The sequence below is a fragment of the Aulostomus chinensis genome, chromosome 18 (assembly GCF_037954235.1).
Source record: "Aulostomus chinensis isolate RoL2024-O1b breed Wild chromosome 18, RoL_Achi_v1.0, whole genome shotgun sequence".
Taxonomy (NCBI): Eukaryota; Metazoa; Chordata; class Actinopteri; order Syngnathiformes; family Aulostomidae; genus Aulostomus; species Aulostomus chinensis.
Window position 1 is genome coordinate 13749408 of NC_141337.1, and position 16143 is coordinate 13765550.

A 16143-nucleotide genomic window follows, 5' to 3' on the forward strand; every position below is an offset into this window, starting at 1 on the left:
CTGGAACATTTTCAAATTTAGCTCAATTGACCTCTGGATCTCAAGGATGAATTGAAAGCATTTAGTTGGTCAAAGATGAAAGGTCAAGGTGACCATGACAAGGCCCACATCGCAGAGGTAACTCTGCAAGCTCTTTGAAGCAAATCTTACTCACGCGACTGACCCCCTTTTTCTGCTGTTGGCGTCTTACCGAATATTCCTGTAACAACAAATGCAAATCGTTTCTCAAGACCTCTCTCCATTTTTTGGTGGAAAATACTTATTGCCTATCCCAGTTTATTTGCTCCGAACCAGCTGATGGGAAGAATTCCAATTTTCATTCCATATTTTTTCAAAAATTCCAAAATCCCTTCATATTTGCTTGCCAATTAAATGGAAACATGTCTACTTTACATGCAATTGAAATCAGTAAGAAAGGGATTCAGTGTGAACTTGATTTCATTCTAAACGTATCAAATATTATGTTTAAAAAATAGTCTTTTGTGCAGCATTGCCTGTCTTGATACTAAAGAGCACGAGCTCCCCACCAGACGGACGCTGCTGCACAGGAATCACACACTGAACATGTATTTAAGAGGGAGATTACACTGCAACCAGCTATTAAGCAGTTAGCTGTTACCAAGTACATGCAGTTGTTAGCAAATCCTTAATCAGACTGTGCACACACTCAGTTAGTGGTGTGACTGGAGAGATGAAGGGTTGCTGAACTGAAGGAGGGTGAGGAAGAAAAAGCAAAAGCAACAGTATTGGCAGTGTTGTAGTTGATATTTTAGTTGCATGCAGTAACGTGTTGTGTTTACTATTTGTATGTTTAGTTGGAGGTATAAGTAGGTGCACTTTGGTGTAGATGGTCTAATTTTAGCACAGTTCTTTTCACAGTCGACCTATTGTAAAATATTTTCAGATACTGTGTATATGTGTCAATCTTGTGCTCTTCTTCCCAGTGTTTTCTCTTGTTTCTGAATGTGTGTGTGTGTGTGTGTGTGTGTGTGTGTGTGTGTGTGTGTGTGTGTGTATGTGTTTTCCTGTGTATAAGCTTTTCTTAACTCCCCTGTATTCTTCTTGCAGCGGGCGCATTCATTATAAGGACATGTACAGTTTATTACGAGTTATCGACCCGCCTCTCGGCTTAGGCAAGAAATGCCCCCATAGGGTGGCCTGCAAGGTTTGACTTCCATTCAAACAAAACTTCTCAACCACACTTGCTAGCCACAGCATCCAGGAATGGAGTGAATGCTGCTTTTGTTTTGTTTTTCGTTTAATTTCTTTTTTATAACTTCTTTTCCACCATTATTGACATGCATTCTGAAATGCCGAGAGAATGTGCGGGACAATGCAGACACCCAGAGACGCATGTGAAATGAATGAGGAAAAAAAAAAAAAGAAGTTTTTATCACATCTTAAAATAAATCATTTTCTTTATGGATATTCTTTTCTTTTGCTTGCTGTGGCTATAATGTAGCAAGCTACGGTCGCCCACTGTAGTGTTGCATTGTTCTTGGTTCTTGGGGGTTGGGGGAAAGACAGAAACTGCATTGACTCCCCTTCCTCTTCCTCCCCTGTCTACCCCATCTGAGCAGGAGCGGCTTGGTGCCTGCTGTCAAGCTCCGCCCTCTAACACATGTATTTATTTATACATACCTGGTGCCAAAAGACATCATTAGATTCCTTCCCTTGTCTCCCTACCTCTGTCATTTATTCGTTCTCTTTTTGACATAAAGTGTCTGAGGCGATTGTAGCTCAGAGAAAAGCCACATGGCCACAGTGTCTCTTCAAATCCACCCAATAACCTTGTCTCTCTGTTGTCTTTACTTTTTTTTGCTCCTTCTCTCCCCCTCTCTTTCTCACTCTGATTGATTCCCTCCTTTCTCTTCATCAATCGTCTCTCTCTCTCTCTCTCTCACTGCATCTTTTGTGATCCCTCTCAATCTCTTTATCTTTTGTTAATGGGGTGTTGGCTGGCTGATGATGATGCAGTGGCAGGATCAGTTGCAGGGAAATGTATGACATGCTGAGGCACATGTGTCCTCCACTAGGCCTCGGGAAGAGGTGTCCTGCACGGGTGGCCTACAAGGTCAGAAAGGGCCTCCTATGGGTGATGGAGGGATTTTTGGGGGAGGGTTTAGAAGGGAGGGGCTAGTGATGAAGCGCTGGTGTAATCTTAAGTGGTGTTGTTTGTTTGGTTCTGTTCTTTTTTTATGTTTCCTTTCCTGTGGAAAGTGGGAGTGGGCTGGTCGGTGTTGTGGCGTTGTGTGGTGTGGGATTTGTGGGTGGAGGTAGCGAGACCGTTAGAGTGAAGGGTTAGACAGGCGTGCATATCCACAGGAGGGGACGAAAAGAGGGACCTTCTCAGCTTGTTTGCACCATGTAGGATAGACACCCGAGCTCACAATCCTCCACTAGCCATGCACAGCATCATACAGACTAATGGCAGTAAGTGTTCACATTAAATTTAAACGTTTAAGTAAAAACAGCAATCAGAATTATGAATAATTAGTTGAAGCACAGAAAATTTGACACATCTAAACACTGATAAATACACACACACACACAAACACGCACACACACGCACATGCGCACACACAAAAAAAAGCATGCATGTGCAGCAGGGCTTGGAAGGTCCGCTAGACTTAACGTCCTCCGACTCGTTCCGTCCTGTGGATGGGGCAGACTCACAAGCACATGGACACACACACAAAGAATTAGGTCATATCAACCTACACATAGACAGTCTCTGTTATTTCTCATGGTAGAGAGAGCAGAGGGGCTTGTTTCAGTGATGTGTTTTCCTCCGAGAGACTTTGGTTGCCATACAGAAGCAGTCCTTTTTTCTGTCACCCTTCATGTAGCAGCTCCAAGCTCCCAAGCAGCACTTTTCCTATCTGCAAGTCCAATCTTCTCTTTGTCCTTTGGTTCTGTCGTCAATGCAGTTCTATTCTGTTTCCAGCCCCCCTCATCTCTGCATAACCCCTCCCCCCACTCCCTCACCTGCCTTCTGCATGACCGACCACCATCATTTCCACGCACACATCTTCAACGTAATCGAACACAATTGGTTATCAAAAGACAAACACAGAGAATTATGACAACAGATTAACCCTCATATTACCACATGATCTTATTAAACCGTCTGCGATCAGCTTCATAATCTCATGTCACAAATGGCAGATCACTGTGAGCCTCAGGGGGCAGCTGGCCAAACAGCCTGTAGGCACAGGAGATCACTCCATCGCTAAGTGTTGCTTTGTTCAACTCCCTTCCTCAGCAGACTTTGGGCAAATAGTACTGAAACAGTTCCATATGGATGTGGCTTTGAGATGAAGCTGTCAGCCAAAGAGTCAAGGAATTCATGTTCACAGACATCCTGGCTTTTAGTGTTTAAGGGTCCGCTCACACTGGGCGATCTGTACCATGCCTGAGCACGTTTGTACCCAAAGTTCATTTGACCACTGGTAATTTCTTGGCCCTGCCATGGTTTGAAGACGGTGGCTTCAGAACAGTGCAGGTGCACGGCATGTGGAAATGATGTCATGTAGCAGCTCAGTAGGTGAAAATGAGACATTCTAGTGGCACAACTCTTTCACTTATATAATCTACCTTAAAGTAAATAAGAAACTTCGAGTTTTCCATTTGGGAAAGCAATCTGCTCAGTGGGGTCATGCTACAGAGGACCAATTGAGGTTTGCGCTTATTGATGGTTATGCTTCAGGGGTGCAAACCTGTCACTTTTCAGTAGAGTAACAGTGTGTACATCTCATGACATAGGCAGCCTCCAGTCAGGTTAGGTCCAGAGCTGGGGGTTGGCATTGAGGGACAATCGTGCCTCAGATCGGTACAAGACAACCGAACCAAGTGTGAGTTCACCCTAAATCACCATCAAGGAGCTCCATCTGATTCTGCTTGAGAGTTCAACTCGAGTGATCTAAGACTGTACTATTTGACCCTTGTGTTTGCACCTCCAGCTCTATCTCATCCTATTAATTACTCCATTTCTATCCTCATCCCTTTGGTTGTACCTTCAAACATTTTTTTTTTCCCTAAAGCCTCCTCCCTGAACTAAAAGTTAAACCCTTCTGCTCGACAAGCTAACATCCCTTTCATGCATGGTTTGGGCAAACTTTACCTTACATTTTATACCCTTAAAATTAGATTTTTCCAGAAAGCCACCATCTCTGAATTGACACATTACCTCCCCTACCACCCTCCCACATCACCTTTGGAGAGCTCCAAACTTTAACCTTTGAACTTGCAACCAGAACAATGACCCATAGAGTTCCACTGCTTTTAACCTGTGATCTTCTCAGTTTTGAAGAGAAACAGCAGGGCCTTCAGGCAGGACCGCTTTCATACAGACACAGCCAACTGGTGATGTTTCTTTTTTTTTTTTTTTTTTGTCCATTGTTATGTCTTTCCTTTGTCTTTTTTTTTTTTTGGTCACTTTTTCTACTTTCATGCTCCAGCTGCTGACCTATTGATTTCTTTTTTCTTAATCATCTCTTTCTGTCAAGCTTTCCTTATTATATTTATTTTCACGCCATGTTTCATATGCACACCCCAGACTAAAACCAACACTCATTGCACATCTTTAAAAAACAACAACAACATAGTAGCCATTTTGCTGTTCTTATTTTCCATTTCCACAGAATGCTGCTCTCTCTCACCTATTAACCCTCGAAGTCTCTTCCCATTTGTAACACATTAGACATACGATTTTTAGTGATAGAGCTACTTGTACTGAGTTCTATCATCTCAGCCTATAGCCCCATTGTCTACAAATTGTCTTTCTAATAACAGTTACATTAAAACAATTCACAAAATCATTTTAATGTTGCCAACAGAGGATGCTTTTTGTGTACGGCTGCGTAGTTGCTTGTCCGTTGAGGCATATTGCGTGTGCATGGCATGCCGCATGAGGGTGGGATGTGCGCGATGGGTTTGGGGGAGTTAAGATAAACAAATACAAGTTTTAATGGATGGATTAAAGGAAAGGTATTAACTGGGATGCGGGGGAAAGCATGATATGCTGCATGTCTGGGTTGTCGCCGTCTTCTGTCACCAAACACACACAAACAGCACTGTCATCTGTGAGTTGGTGTGTGTCTTCGTAATGTCTGTTTCTATTATGAATCAACAAGACCTACAAAGATACAAACCAATGAACGAAAAGGTTATCCCTTCCTTCGATAAGTCCCTCGGTTGTTTTTTGGTTTATTGGTTTGGGATCTGGTCTCTGTTGATTTTACTGGTAACCTCCAAACCCCCAATAGGAGCTGTGGATAACAGTACCCGCTGCTCTGTCTGTCCTCCTGTTTCCTCATTGAGGGCTAAAAATTGCCAGTTTAATCAACCTGTGAGAGCTTTTACACGACAACAAAAACAACATAAAAACAAGACGACTGCGAAATAGATGAATATGTGAGACGAGGGACAGATCTCAAAAGCCGTCTTTGTTATTCACCTCGGCACTCATAGGTACTATTATATCCCCATTTCCAATGTGCTTTTCAATGTTTTCATTGGAACACACACTTTGACAATCCTGTAATCATTTGACATTGTAGTTGGGTCCAAACCATATGGTAGAGGCAGACAAACAGAGTCAAAGCCTGCTATGGAAGCTATGCACAGCTCCTTTACCCCAACCCAACCTTTCACCCCAATCCCACCTCCCTTTCTGGCCACACAACTTCCAAGCCCTTCCCTTTATTTCACCTGGAGGTTCCACGTATCATTTGAGCCCAACTGCGTTCCTGATTTTCTCACTGGTCACCCTGATTGACTCTCCCACAGAGGCTACTTCGTATGGATCTTCCTGTGGCTGATGACAACACGGTCCACTTCAACTCCACTCTGATGGCTTTGATCCGCACAGCACTGGACATCAAGATCGCCAAGGGTACGGAAGGTTTGGAATCACTCTTACATTCTTTGCATCAATTTTCACATGCTTTCCTCTTCTTTTTCCCCCCTTGTAGTGCAACGCTATCTGCTATTTCTGTCCTGTGAACCCAGAAACTTTTGGCCTCTCCTGATGCTTCTCCTACTGTAGCTTAAGTACAGCTTTTTATGGAAGTAGATCCTGTGTCCAGTCTGTTGGTAAGGGCCTGTGTCCACCAAAAGGAATACTACTTTCTCTTGAACCACTCACCAAGTTAACCCCTTATATGAAGAAAAATTTGTTGGCAGTATTATTTGTCCCGCCAATGCGAGACGTTTACAAGATTTTCAACTCTTGACAAAAAAAAGGACAACCACTCATCCCTTGGTGTAAAATTGACCCTCTTCAAACTTTTGGAGGTAGTGGCATTGCATTTGTAGCATAGTATTTGTAGTGTTGTGTTTGTAGCATAGCATATGATGTTACCCTTCCATGCAAAACTAAATATATGCTGGATTTAGGAAAGAAAAACCTTTTGTTGTACATGGGCCCTTAGTTGTGTGCGAGGCTGAGGTGGGAGATTCTGTGGAAATTAGTTTTTAACATCTGAACTTAAGTTTTTTTTACTTAAGAACTTAAGTAAAGGATTTTCCAGTGCTTTTCCATTTGAATGCTTTATGCCATTATTACCATGGCAACTAATACAAACCCATTTCTCTGTCTGTTTTCATGTTTGTACGTCTTCTCTTACACCTTTTTTGTATCAATGGGTATGAATGTGTTTTCAACTTTTGTGCATGCTCATGTGTCCATATATGTATGAATGAATGTGTGTTGATGTATTTGTGTGGGTGCACGCGTGTTGAATCTGCCCAGGTGGTATTGACAAGCATCAGATGGATGCAGAGCTGAGAAAGGAGATGATGGCGATCTGGCCTAATCTCTCCCAGAAGAATCTGGATCTACTGGTTACACCGCACAAGTGTAAGTTGCAGAGTGTGGGAACAGGCGCACCACTGTGGCTCGGATGCAGCCGCCCTGCGCCACCCAGTACTCCAACGTTGTTTCTCTTCACGCCACCTGAGGATCGCTTCTTTCAGCCAGTCTCTCTCACTGCTGCACCCTCTGATACAGCTGGCACATCCCCTTCCTCCACCCACCCACAATGACCCAAAAACACACACACACACACACACACACACACACACACACAAACCACAACACATCCTCCACCTTTCTCTGCCTGACATCAGAGGGTGCCTCACTATAGATCAACTCTCTATAGACGTCTTTTCACTCCAGTCCAGGGGACTCCAGTCAGCACTCTACACAAAATGGCTGGCTGTGCTTAAAAGAGAATAATTTATATCTCCTACCATAGCACTGAGAACAATATGTGCAGGTACATGACGTGTTATCAAAAGAGTGAAGAAAGGAATTTCCATGTCCAAAATCACTCACTTACTCACTCCTTCCCACTCGATATCAAGGGAGTTCTATATAGAGGACTGTGGGAGCTCATCTACAAAATTATGATACTTTCAGACACTAAGAACTACTTTCTGGCGTATAATTTAGTAGTATTACTCTAAGCCAAATACAACACTAAAACAAAACAAAAGCAGTTACAGTTGTGTTCAAATATACTGTTTTGTTTATACTGTTTATGATATTAGTAAATATATTATTGTTTATGCGTGTGTAGATTTGACCTGTGACAAATATAAAGTAAGATAGTGTTAAAAATCAATCTGTTTGTGAAAAGACTATTTGCTCAGTGTTTGTGTGTCTAATTTATGTGTGTGTATAGTATGTTTCTCTGTTTTTGTGTGCATGCCTCACCCCTCTCTACCATTCCTTGCGCTCAGGGTCCATACCAAAGGGTCTAATCTTCCAGGGTAACTTGTCATTTTCTCAGCAGCTACAGACCTCACAGTGGGGAAAATCTACGCTGCTATGATGATCATGGAGTACTACCGCCAGAGCAAGATCAAGCGTTCTCAGGCTCTCCGGGATGAGCAGGTACTGCTGTCTGGACGAGGGAAAACCTCCATCTGCATCCAACCTGTAGAGTTCAAGGCAGACTGACGCAATGAACCCAAGGCTGGCAGGGCTGTGGGGCCGTTCATACAAGCTTGGGCTGTGACACCCTCAGTCTAGATTAGGATTCACACAAGTTAGAGTGGAGACATTTTCCAGTTATAAATGGATGGGTACACAATAATAATACTGCATCAAATACCTTGATTGGTTTATCAAATTAGATTGCATATTCCTTCATGCACAAATTTAAGAAGTGATGGCAATGCTACCATCTGCTGGTGAAATATGGTACTTCCATAGTACTATACAGTGTACTGCCGTTGCTACAAGCGAAAGTAATCAGAAGAACTATTTTACCTTTCAGAAAATAATAAACGCTAATGTAGAGAGGCTGAAGGGTTGTCACAGGCCCTTTAGAGGTCGTGCTTTAGCAACTCCCCATCACCCATGCTTGTAAACTTGGATTGTGTTCATCATAATAGAAGTACATCCAACTTTATACACTATCCCTTGTCACAGAACTGACCCTCCTCCACATTCAGTTTTAGTTACCATATATGTTCAAGTGATTGAAATCAAAATATATCTTCTTCCCTTTGTGAAGACACACGTTAGTCTGATTTTCATCGCACGCAGTTTGATTCTTATGAAGTTCCTCAAACAGCAGCAGACCTCCCTCACCTTTGTTTTGCTTTTCTGCAACCCCCCTCCCTTCCACGGCACAAGCATTAAAATGTTTACTTTCCTCACTTGCTTTCTCCCTTTCCCTCCTCAATACTACCCCCCCTCCCCCCAACTCGACCTGCCGTACTGCAGGCTGTGTTGCTTGAGAAGTTGTACTGAGTGAGCGAATTTAGTGGAAGTGCACAATGACACATCTCTACAGAATTTTGTTATCAAAAATGGTCCTTATTAGCATTACACAAGAGTAAATAAAAGGAAAAAAAAAAGCTATGTCTTCTGTGTGTGCAAGCAATGTAATTTGAATAAAAGTTTAACTAAATTCATTTTTGTCAAAACCATCGTGGGGTGTGGTAATTAATGGTATTTTTGCAGTTTCTTAAATGTTTTATTACAAATGACTGTAAAAGCATTTAATATTCTATTTTTTCATATATTTTCCCATCATGCATTTCACTTGCTATATGTTCACCTCTACAGGAATTTTTACAGTCTCCAAGGATGTCCCTTATCCCTCCTGTGACCGAACACCCTCTTTTCTTGATCCTGATTGGTCAATTATAATTCCGTGTACGCTGCGGTGGAACCATCATTCCCACAAGGGCGAGGATACTTGTGCCCTTGTTAACAGCCACCTCTGTCACTCCTGTCCCTACTCCATTTCTCAAAGTCCTATGAAACTTTACATATTTAATGTTTTGCCAACTTCCTGTGGCAGCCATGTTGACTCTTATATGTCTTCTGCAATTTGCCTCATAGTTTAGTCAATTGTTTTACGAAGTATGGTGTTCATGTCATTTCAAGATCCCTTCATATGGCCTCCGTAGGGGATTTTGACACCGTCTTTAATATCCCTTCCATGTGCCTCGATGGATATCACGCACTCGAACATGTTATTGTCTCACTGGCGAGTGGGGAGGGCTGCATGAATGATTGTGTGAGGATGAGCTTGCTGCATTTGGCAGATACCCTTTGTGGTCACGAGCGACTGGCTGGATTATTTGGACATTTATTTTCCTTAAATTTAAATCAATCTACAGATGAAAAGTGATCATTAAGCCAGAAGGATCATGGATGATTTCATGGATCCCAGGATCTCCTGCATCAGTTGCTCAAGTGACCCCTCCTCTATCCAATCTTTTTCTTTTACCTCTTGCCTCATTTGCCTTGCCGCGCTTCAGCCAACAGCCCCTCTTTTCCTTCTCCCACATTCTTTTGCCCGCATTCCCTGTCAGTCTGCCTGATAGCTGGCGATGGCCTTGTTGTATATCTCACACAGAATCGAACGCCATTACTATTTCAGCGTGTGGAACCTCCCTCCCCCACCCAGGATGGGGGTCCAGGACTTAACAACGCCCTACCTCCGCCTGAGACAGCAGAGACTGTAAACAGCCTGTGAGTTGGACTCTCAGAGTTGGTTTGGTGAATGCAGGGCAAAGACGCATTGGTGATGGTGTGTGTGTGTGTGTGTGTGTGTGTGTGTGTGTGTGTGTGTGTTTGTGTGTGTGTATGGGGTTGTGTGTGTGCGTGCGCGGGCGCGCGAGATAGGCCGGTGGAGGGGGGGGTCTCAGAGAGCCATTCATGGGTGACAGCTCGTGCTCAGGAAATGTCCCAGAAGGTTGGCAGCTGGAGTCCTGAAGGGCATATTGAGGACGGATTGGGAAGCATGACCAACTCTCAGGTAGAAAGCTCACATACACACAAACACACACATACACACACACACACCAAGGATTACGCACCATTCAGCGCACACGCACACACACACACACACAGTTCAAATACACCTCAAGAGTTTGTAGGAAATATTCAAACACTCAATCCTTTCATCGCTTGTTTTTATTTCCATGTCATCTTTCAAAGAAACAAGGGCTATAAAAGTTTTTAAAGAAACGGCGGTCTTTATGTCTGTACGGATCAGTTTCCATGGAAATCAGAATCCATGAATAAGATAAAGTAGCTCAGGTTTGTGTTGCCACTCATTATAAGTGAGGTTAACGTAGAAGTTCAGCAACCTCCTGTTTATCAGGGCATGGTCATTTTCATTTCCTGAGATTAATTCTTCAGTTTCTATTAACATGGCGTTATCTGTCCTTTGATTAGCTCCATCTCTCAAACCTGTTTTCACACTATTTTATAATGTGTTGAATTCTCCCTCCATTTTCACATCTCAGTCTTATCTTGCCCGTGTCTTCAGAGTGGTCCACGTCTTTGTTGTCATGTTGTTAAACCTCTCTGCTTGAGGACCTCGTGGAGGATCTGACAGATCTCGGTTATCTGTCAGCCCCATAACATTAATCTCCACATCAATCAATGGAGGTCTGGAGAAGTTTAAACGCAGAAGTTGGATAGAAGAGAGTGGCTTCATTCAAACTAGTTTGAATGATAACCCACGACTGGCTAGATACGAAGCAGATCAGAGGTAAAGCACAAACACCAACTGTCATTTTTAGACACATAAAAGAAATGCATCTCCCAAACCTGTAGTAAGAGGAGACGGTTGGCTCTCTCAACAGTGATCGTAGCAGTCCATGATTTAGCGTTAAATTCTTATTAGAAAAAGTGAACTCGGTCAATATAAAAAAAAAGGTTTACTTTTGGTGGTTTTGCGTAATTTGAAAGTATAAATGCATAAAATGGGAGTTGGAGAGAAAATAAGCTCTAGTCTAGTCTGGCAAGTCTTGAACTCACTGGAGGGACCAGCTGTTCTCACTACTGTCTTCCTGGATACCCCCAAACTCCGTCTCTGTCTCCGACCAACGCGCAGCATGGCCTGGACTCACTGGCATGTACTAACTATTACAGCTTCCCCAAATGAAAGTAATTCCTCAAGACCTCAAGAGCCTGCAGATGTCCAAGTGGACCTCTTCTTCTTCTACTCTGTTTATTCCTACTATGTGTGACGTTTCCTATACAGCAGGGGTGTCAAACTGATCCAGTAAAGGGCCGTGTGGCTGCAGGTTTTCATTCCAACCTAGCAAAAGCAACACGCAATCCAACCAATGAGCTGTGTGGACACAGGTTGATTGATTTAAGCTGAATCAGGTGTTGATTTTCCTCGGTTGGAATGAAAACCTGCAGCCACACGGCCCTTTACTGGATCAGTTTGACACCTGTGCTATACAGCCTTCTGCTGATGAAAATATGAATTGCGTGGCCAAATTTATTCACTCTAAATAAGTTGATTGAAATGCCCCACTTTTGCCTACAACCTTTTTAACAACTAGCGTCATTTACTGCTTTGACTCATGGAAGTCTTGTGAAACTGACAGTATTCTAATGAAAGAGGAACTGTGCCATTTCCATGGGGGTATTTGCATTGTTTTTTAAATGAAACGTGCTGGATTGCCAATATTCTGATGCCAGCCAGTTGAAGGAACTGCCTGTAAAATTTAACAGCAGCCTTCACAAACACAGTATGTTTGTTGTCCAGTAGTTGTCCATGTAACTCCCAAACAGTCCTATTGTTCCATTCCTCACATATTTCTAAACTAAAATGAAAGGGGGAAAAAAGTCCATTGTCATTCACACCAAAATTCCTACTACAGTAGTAGTACTACATACCTCTTTAAGACCCTTGGTTCTCTGCTTTCTTTGGATAACAAACTCTTCCACCTATCCCCTCCCTCCCCCTGATCAATTTTCATGGCAGTCAGTCACACCATCTCCTGCTCTCCTGCTCTGTTTGCAGACGGTAGAGATGAGAGAGATGGGGCAGGATGGTTACTCGGATACTGAGCACTTTCCACCAATGGAAGGCCATGGCAGGGCCGCTTCCATGCCCCGCCTCCCAGGCGACAACCAAGTGAGCAGCATTCTCACCTTTCCACTCTCTTTCTATTTCCCGCCCCCATTATTTGTTCAGTTCCTTGTCTCCTTTTGTTGGAATCACACAGGTCTGACTCTTTGCTTTAGGAATTAATGCTGTGGTAACTTGAATCTGTGTGTTGTACAAAGGTTTGGCACAGGGTCAACAGGAATTTGTAAAAAATGAAGGTATCAGCTGATAAATACATCTTTTTTGGTGCTGGGCAAAGTATCAGAGTTATAGAGGTTCTTCGGCCAAACATCAACCAGTAATGTAACCACCAAGATTTCAATAGATCTTATCTGGTTAAAGTGTTTACTGAAATGTTGCGTTCCAGCTCAAATGGACCACGGCGAGGCAAAGTCAGACCTTCAGTTCCTTTCCTCTTCTCCTCTTGTTGTCTTCCTCCCTTCCTCTCATCCTTTCACCCGCATGGAGGTTTTTGCGCCGTGATTGTCCTGTTTCCATTGAACATCCATTTTATATTGTTTCATACCCCTGCTGAGTGCTCTGGTTGTCAAATGCACACAACACATCTATGAATACAAATGTACACACACTCTACACACTTCTTTGCCTGTCATTATCTCCTCCTCTTTTTTCTAATTTATTATTTATGGTGTTGTTTTTGTTATGGGTGTACTAAACTTTTTCCTCTCCCTTCCTATCAAAGGTTTATCAAAGCTTTTACCTGTGTTGAAATACTTTGGATATTTGGGGGCCTATTTTTCAACCGAGCCTGGAACCAGCATGGTGTTAACAGATGTGTGTGTGTGTCTGTGTGTGTGTGTGTGTGTCTGTGTGATGTGGGTGTATAGTTTTCTATGTTCTCATTGATCTTCGTGTCCTGAAACTCACCCTGCTCCTGTCACATTGTTGTCTTGGGTTTCAGTTGTTTGTGATTATGTATGTATTAGTGTGTGTGTGTGTGTGTGTGTGTGTGTGTGTGTGTGTGAGATTATGCCTATCCATCTGTGTGTGTATCTTGCTGATTGTCGTCATTGCTGTTGTGACCATGGTGTCGCTGATTTGGTGACTGTGTATATGACACTGATCTGATACCACCTACCTGCCAATGTCTGTGGTAAGTGTTTCTCTTCCACCTTCGCTGCTGCTTCAGTGTCTAATTGGACTTTCTTTCTTTCTCTGTCCCTCCTTCTCTTCTATCTCTCTCACTCTCTTCGCTGTCACCGTGACACCCCATCATTTATTGGGTTGAACCTCCAACTAACACTCCTCCATCGTGAATCAATCCATCCCTGTCTACTCCTCTTGTCCCCTCCCTCTCCACCTGGTTTGGTGTGTTTGTGCGTGCGTGCGTGTGTGTTTGTTTGTGTGTGTGTGTGTGCGTGCTTCATGTGTGACCCCACTTTTGGTATGTTTTTGGCTGTGTGTGTGTGTGTGTGTGTGTGTGTGTGTGTGTGTGTGTGTGTGTGTGTGTGTGTGTTTTCTCTGTGCTCATACAGAAGCGGAGGAAAGGGAAGCATCGTGGCAGTAACCTCAGTGTATGTACCCTGTCTTCCCTGTCTCGTCTTTCTCTCTCTTTCCTCTCTCTCTCACTCTGACACACTCTTTTTTCCCTTATTTGTCATGACTACATGATGTCTGTCATCTTTTTAGGGCAAGGGTTTATTTAAAAGCTATTAATTTAATCTTTTTTCAGCATGACCGAATCTGAGCCCAGCATCAAAACAGATTCCAGCATCTTTAGCTACTTCTATCATGCACCTAGAATTCTCTGTCATGCACTTAACATTCTGGGTTGGCATATGGGCTGAAGTTGCCTCTCATCATCGTGCCACTAACTTATGGCATCTCCGCCTTGGTCTCAAGCCCCTTTTACACAGAGTTTCCACATTCATGCCATGAAAACGACTCCACCATTATAAATACACCTGGCTTTTATATGCATAACCAACAAAAACTGGCATAAAGTCTCTGCAACTTGTGGTTTTACATAGCATTCCCACTTTCTGCGACTCAGCAGTGAGTTTGCTCTGAATGAGCTGTTCATCTGTCCGGTCAGGATCACTTTAGTCAAAAGCTAAACTTACATTTACCCCAAAGTCCAGTTCATTTGATTAGAGTGAACACAAGTGTGGCCACGTTCATTTGTACTCAGGTGTAGTCCACAGGAGGTGTGAAAGCAACCGTGTCCAACCTTGACCTTTGGGGAGATGTTCATCCTATGTAGCGGCCTGGGGAAGAACATCCTCTGGTAAGCCTGAATGGTCACATTTCCTGGTGGCGTCTCCCATTTTAGGTTGCTGGTGATGGTGGTACCCAGAAACTAAACCCACTCCACTACCTTTACACCTGTATTATTAATGAATAGTGGGGGATGAGGGGACGATGTTCCCAGACATCAGTGACCTCCACCTTCCCAACATTAAGATTCAGATTGTTTTCTGCCCACCAGGCTGCCAGCCGTGACGCCATGCTCCCATAGGCTTATTGACGGCCCCTCAGAGAATCCCAATCAATGGACGTTACGCTGTCCTGAACCATATCAGTTGCAGCTGGTTTCAATCTCCGTACCATATTCTTGGAGGATTTGGCCTTCTTCAGTTGCTGTCTGTATGTTGGGGCCATCTGTATGATGCAGGGATCTGAGTGTCCAAGGGGTGCGAGGGGGGTGGCTCAATGTGTCCTGGTGGAGGAAAGGTGGTCCGGTGTGTTCCCGTCTTGTGTGGCGCGTGTTACCAGATACTCACAGCTTCCAGTGAGAGCTTTTGGGAATTGAAGTCTTCCAAGATCTATCGCATTTGGCCAAATATTCTACACAGGGAATTTGTTCAGATAGCAAGCATTGTGAGTCTCAAATGGAAGTTTGTGGGGAAATGTACACACCCGTGAGAATAACAGACAAGAATCCCTTCAGGGATTGGTCTGTTTTACATAAAAACTGATTCCAGTATAGTAAAACAGTGCTTGAAAACTTTTTACTGCCTCCACGCGTCAGTAATCATTGAAACACATACCACCTTCGGGCCACTGTGTCTCGGTCCACTCTGAGTTGGTATCCCAGTAAATCCACAGTGTTTGTTGTGATGACGTCATGGAAAAAAGTTTCATGGAAGAAAAGTGTAGATTTTCTCTGAAAATCCATAAAAGTAGATTGAGTTCATCCATTTTATTGCACAGAGGGCAGACATTTAAAGTGCAGATGGCCAGGGGTGTCATATATGTCCTCTCTTCCTCTGCTAATGTTAGTAGTCAGTCCCCTGTCACACTGCACTGAGTGCTTGTGTGCTGGGCAACCTGTCCTGCCTCTTTTGGACAATACACAGCCACTGATATCACCAAAAGGAAAAAAGAAGTTGGAGACGAATCAGCTTGTACAAATTCCCCTCTTAGCTTGCTTCAAACACACAGATAGATGGATATACTGTATCATGACAAAGGTGCCTGGAGTGACATGTACCAATAAAGCACATGAAAGGTGATCAGCTGAGCTGAATGAATGCATGGAGGAGATAACTTGGTCACCAGTTTAAGTGGGCTGACTTGGAACAGCTGATTGTCGACTGATATGAGCTTAGCTTGACGTTGGGTCCTGAATTAATGCTGTGCTCCACTTCCAGGGGTTCTTGCTATGCCAGTTTGGCGCTGTTACCACCTCTGCTGTCACATGAGAGGTGGACACTTGTTTCCCTTCAGTCTGTTTCTATGGTACTCTTATTCAGACAGCGAGGTGTGACAGTGGCGTGATAATCCTGAATTTAATTAGATA

The 16143-nt window shown here is 43.4% G+C and overlaps 1 protein-coding gene across 16 annotated transcripts in view; it reads left to right on the forward strand.

Moving 5' to 3' along the window:
• The window catches only part of cacna1aa (calcium channel, voltage-dependent, P/Q type, alpha 1A subunit, a), an 87392-nt gene that overhangs the window by 62301 nt on the left and 8948 nt on the right, over nt 1-16143 (forward strand). For 6 of the 16 annotated variants that reach the window (XM_086183810.1, XM_086183811.1, XM_086183817.1 and 3 more), the window contains 7 exons: nt 1069-1165; nt 5791-5905; nt 6755-6862; nt 7797-7900; nt 9882-9997; nt 10151-10283; nt 12294-12407. In XM_086183810.1, coding sequence (XP_086039936.1) covers nt 1069-1165; nt 5791-5905; nt 6755-6862; nt 7797-7900; nt 9882-9997; nt 10151-10283; nt 12294-12407 — 787 coding nt within the window. Of the gene's footprint in view, nt 1-1068; nt 1166-5790; nt 5906-6754; nt 6863-7796; nt 7901-9881; nt 9998-10150; nt 10284-12293; nt 12408-13876; nt 13916-16143 lie in introns of all 16 variants that reach the window. The other 10 variants (XM_086183813.1, XM_086183826.1, XM_086183821.1 and 7 more) reach the window with 8 other exon arrangements.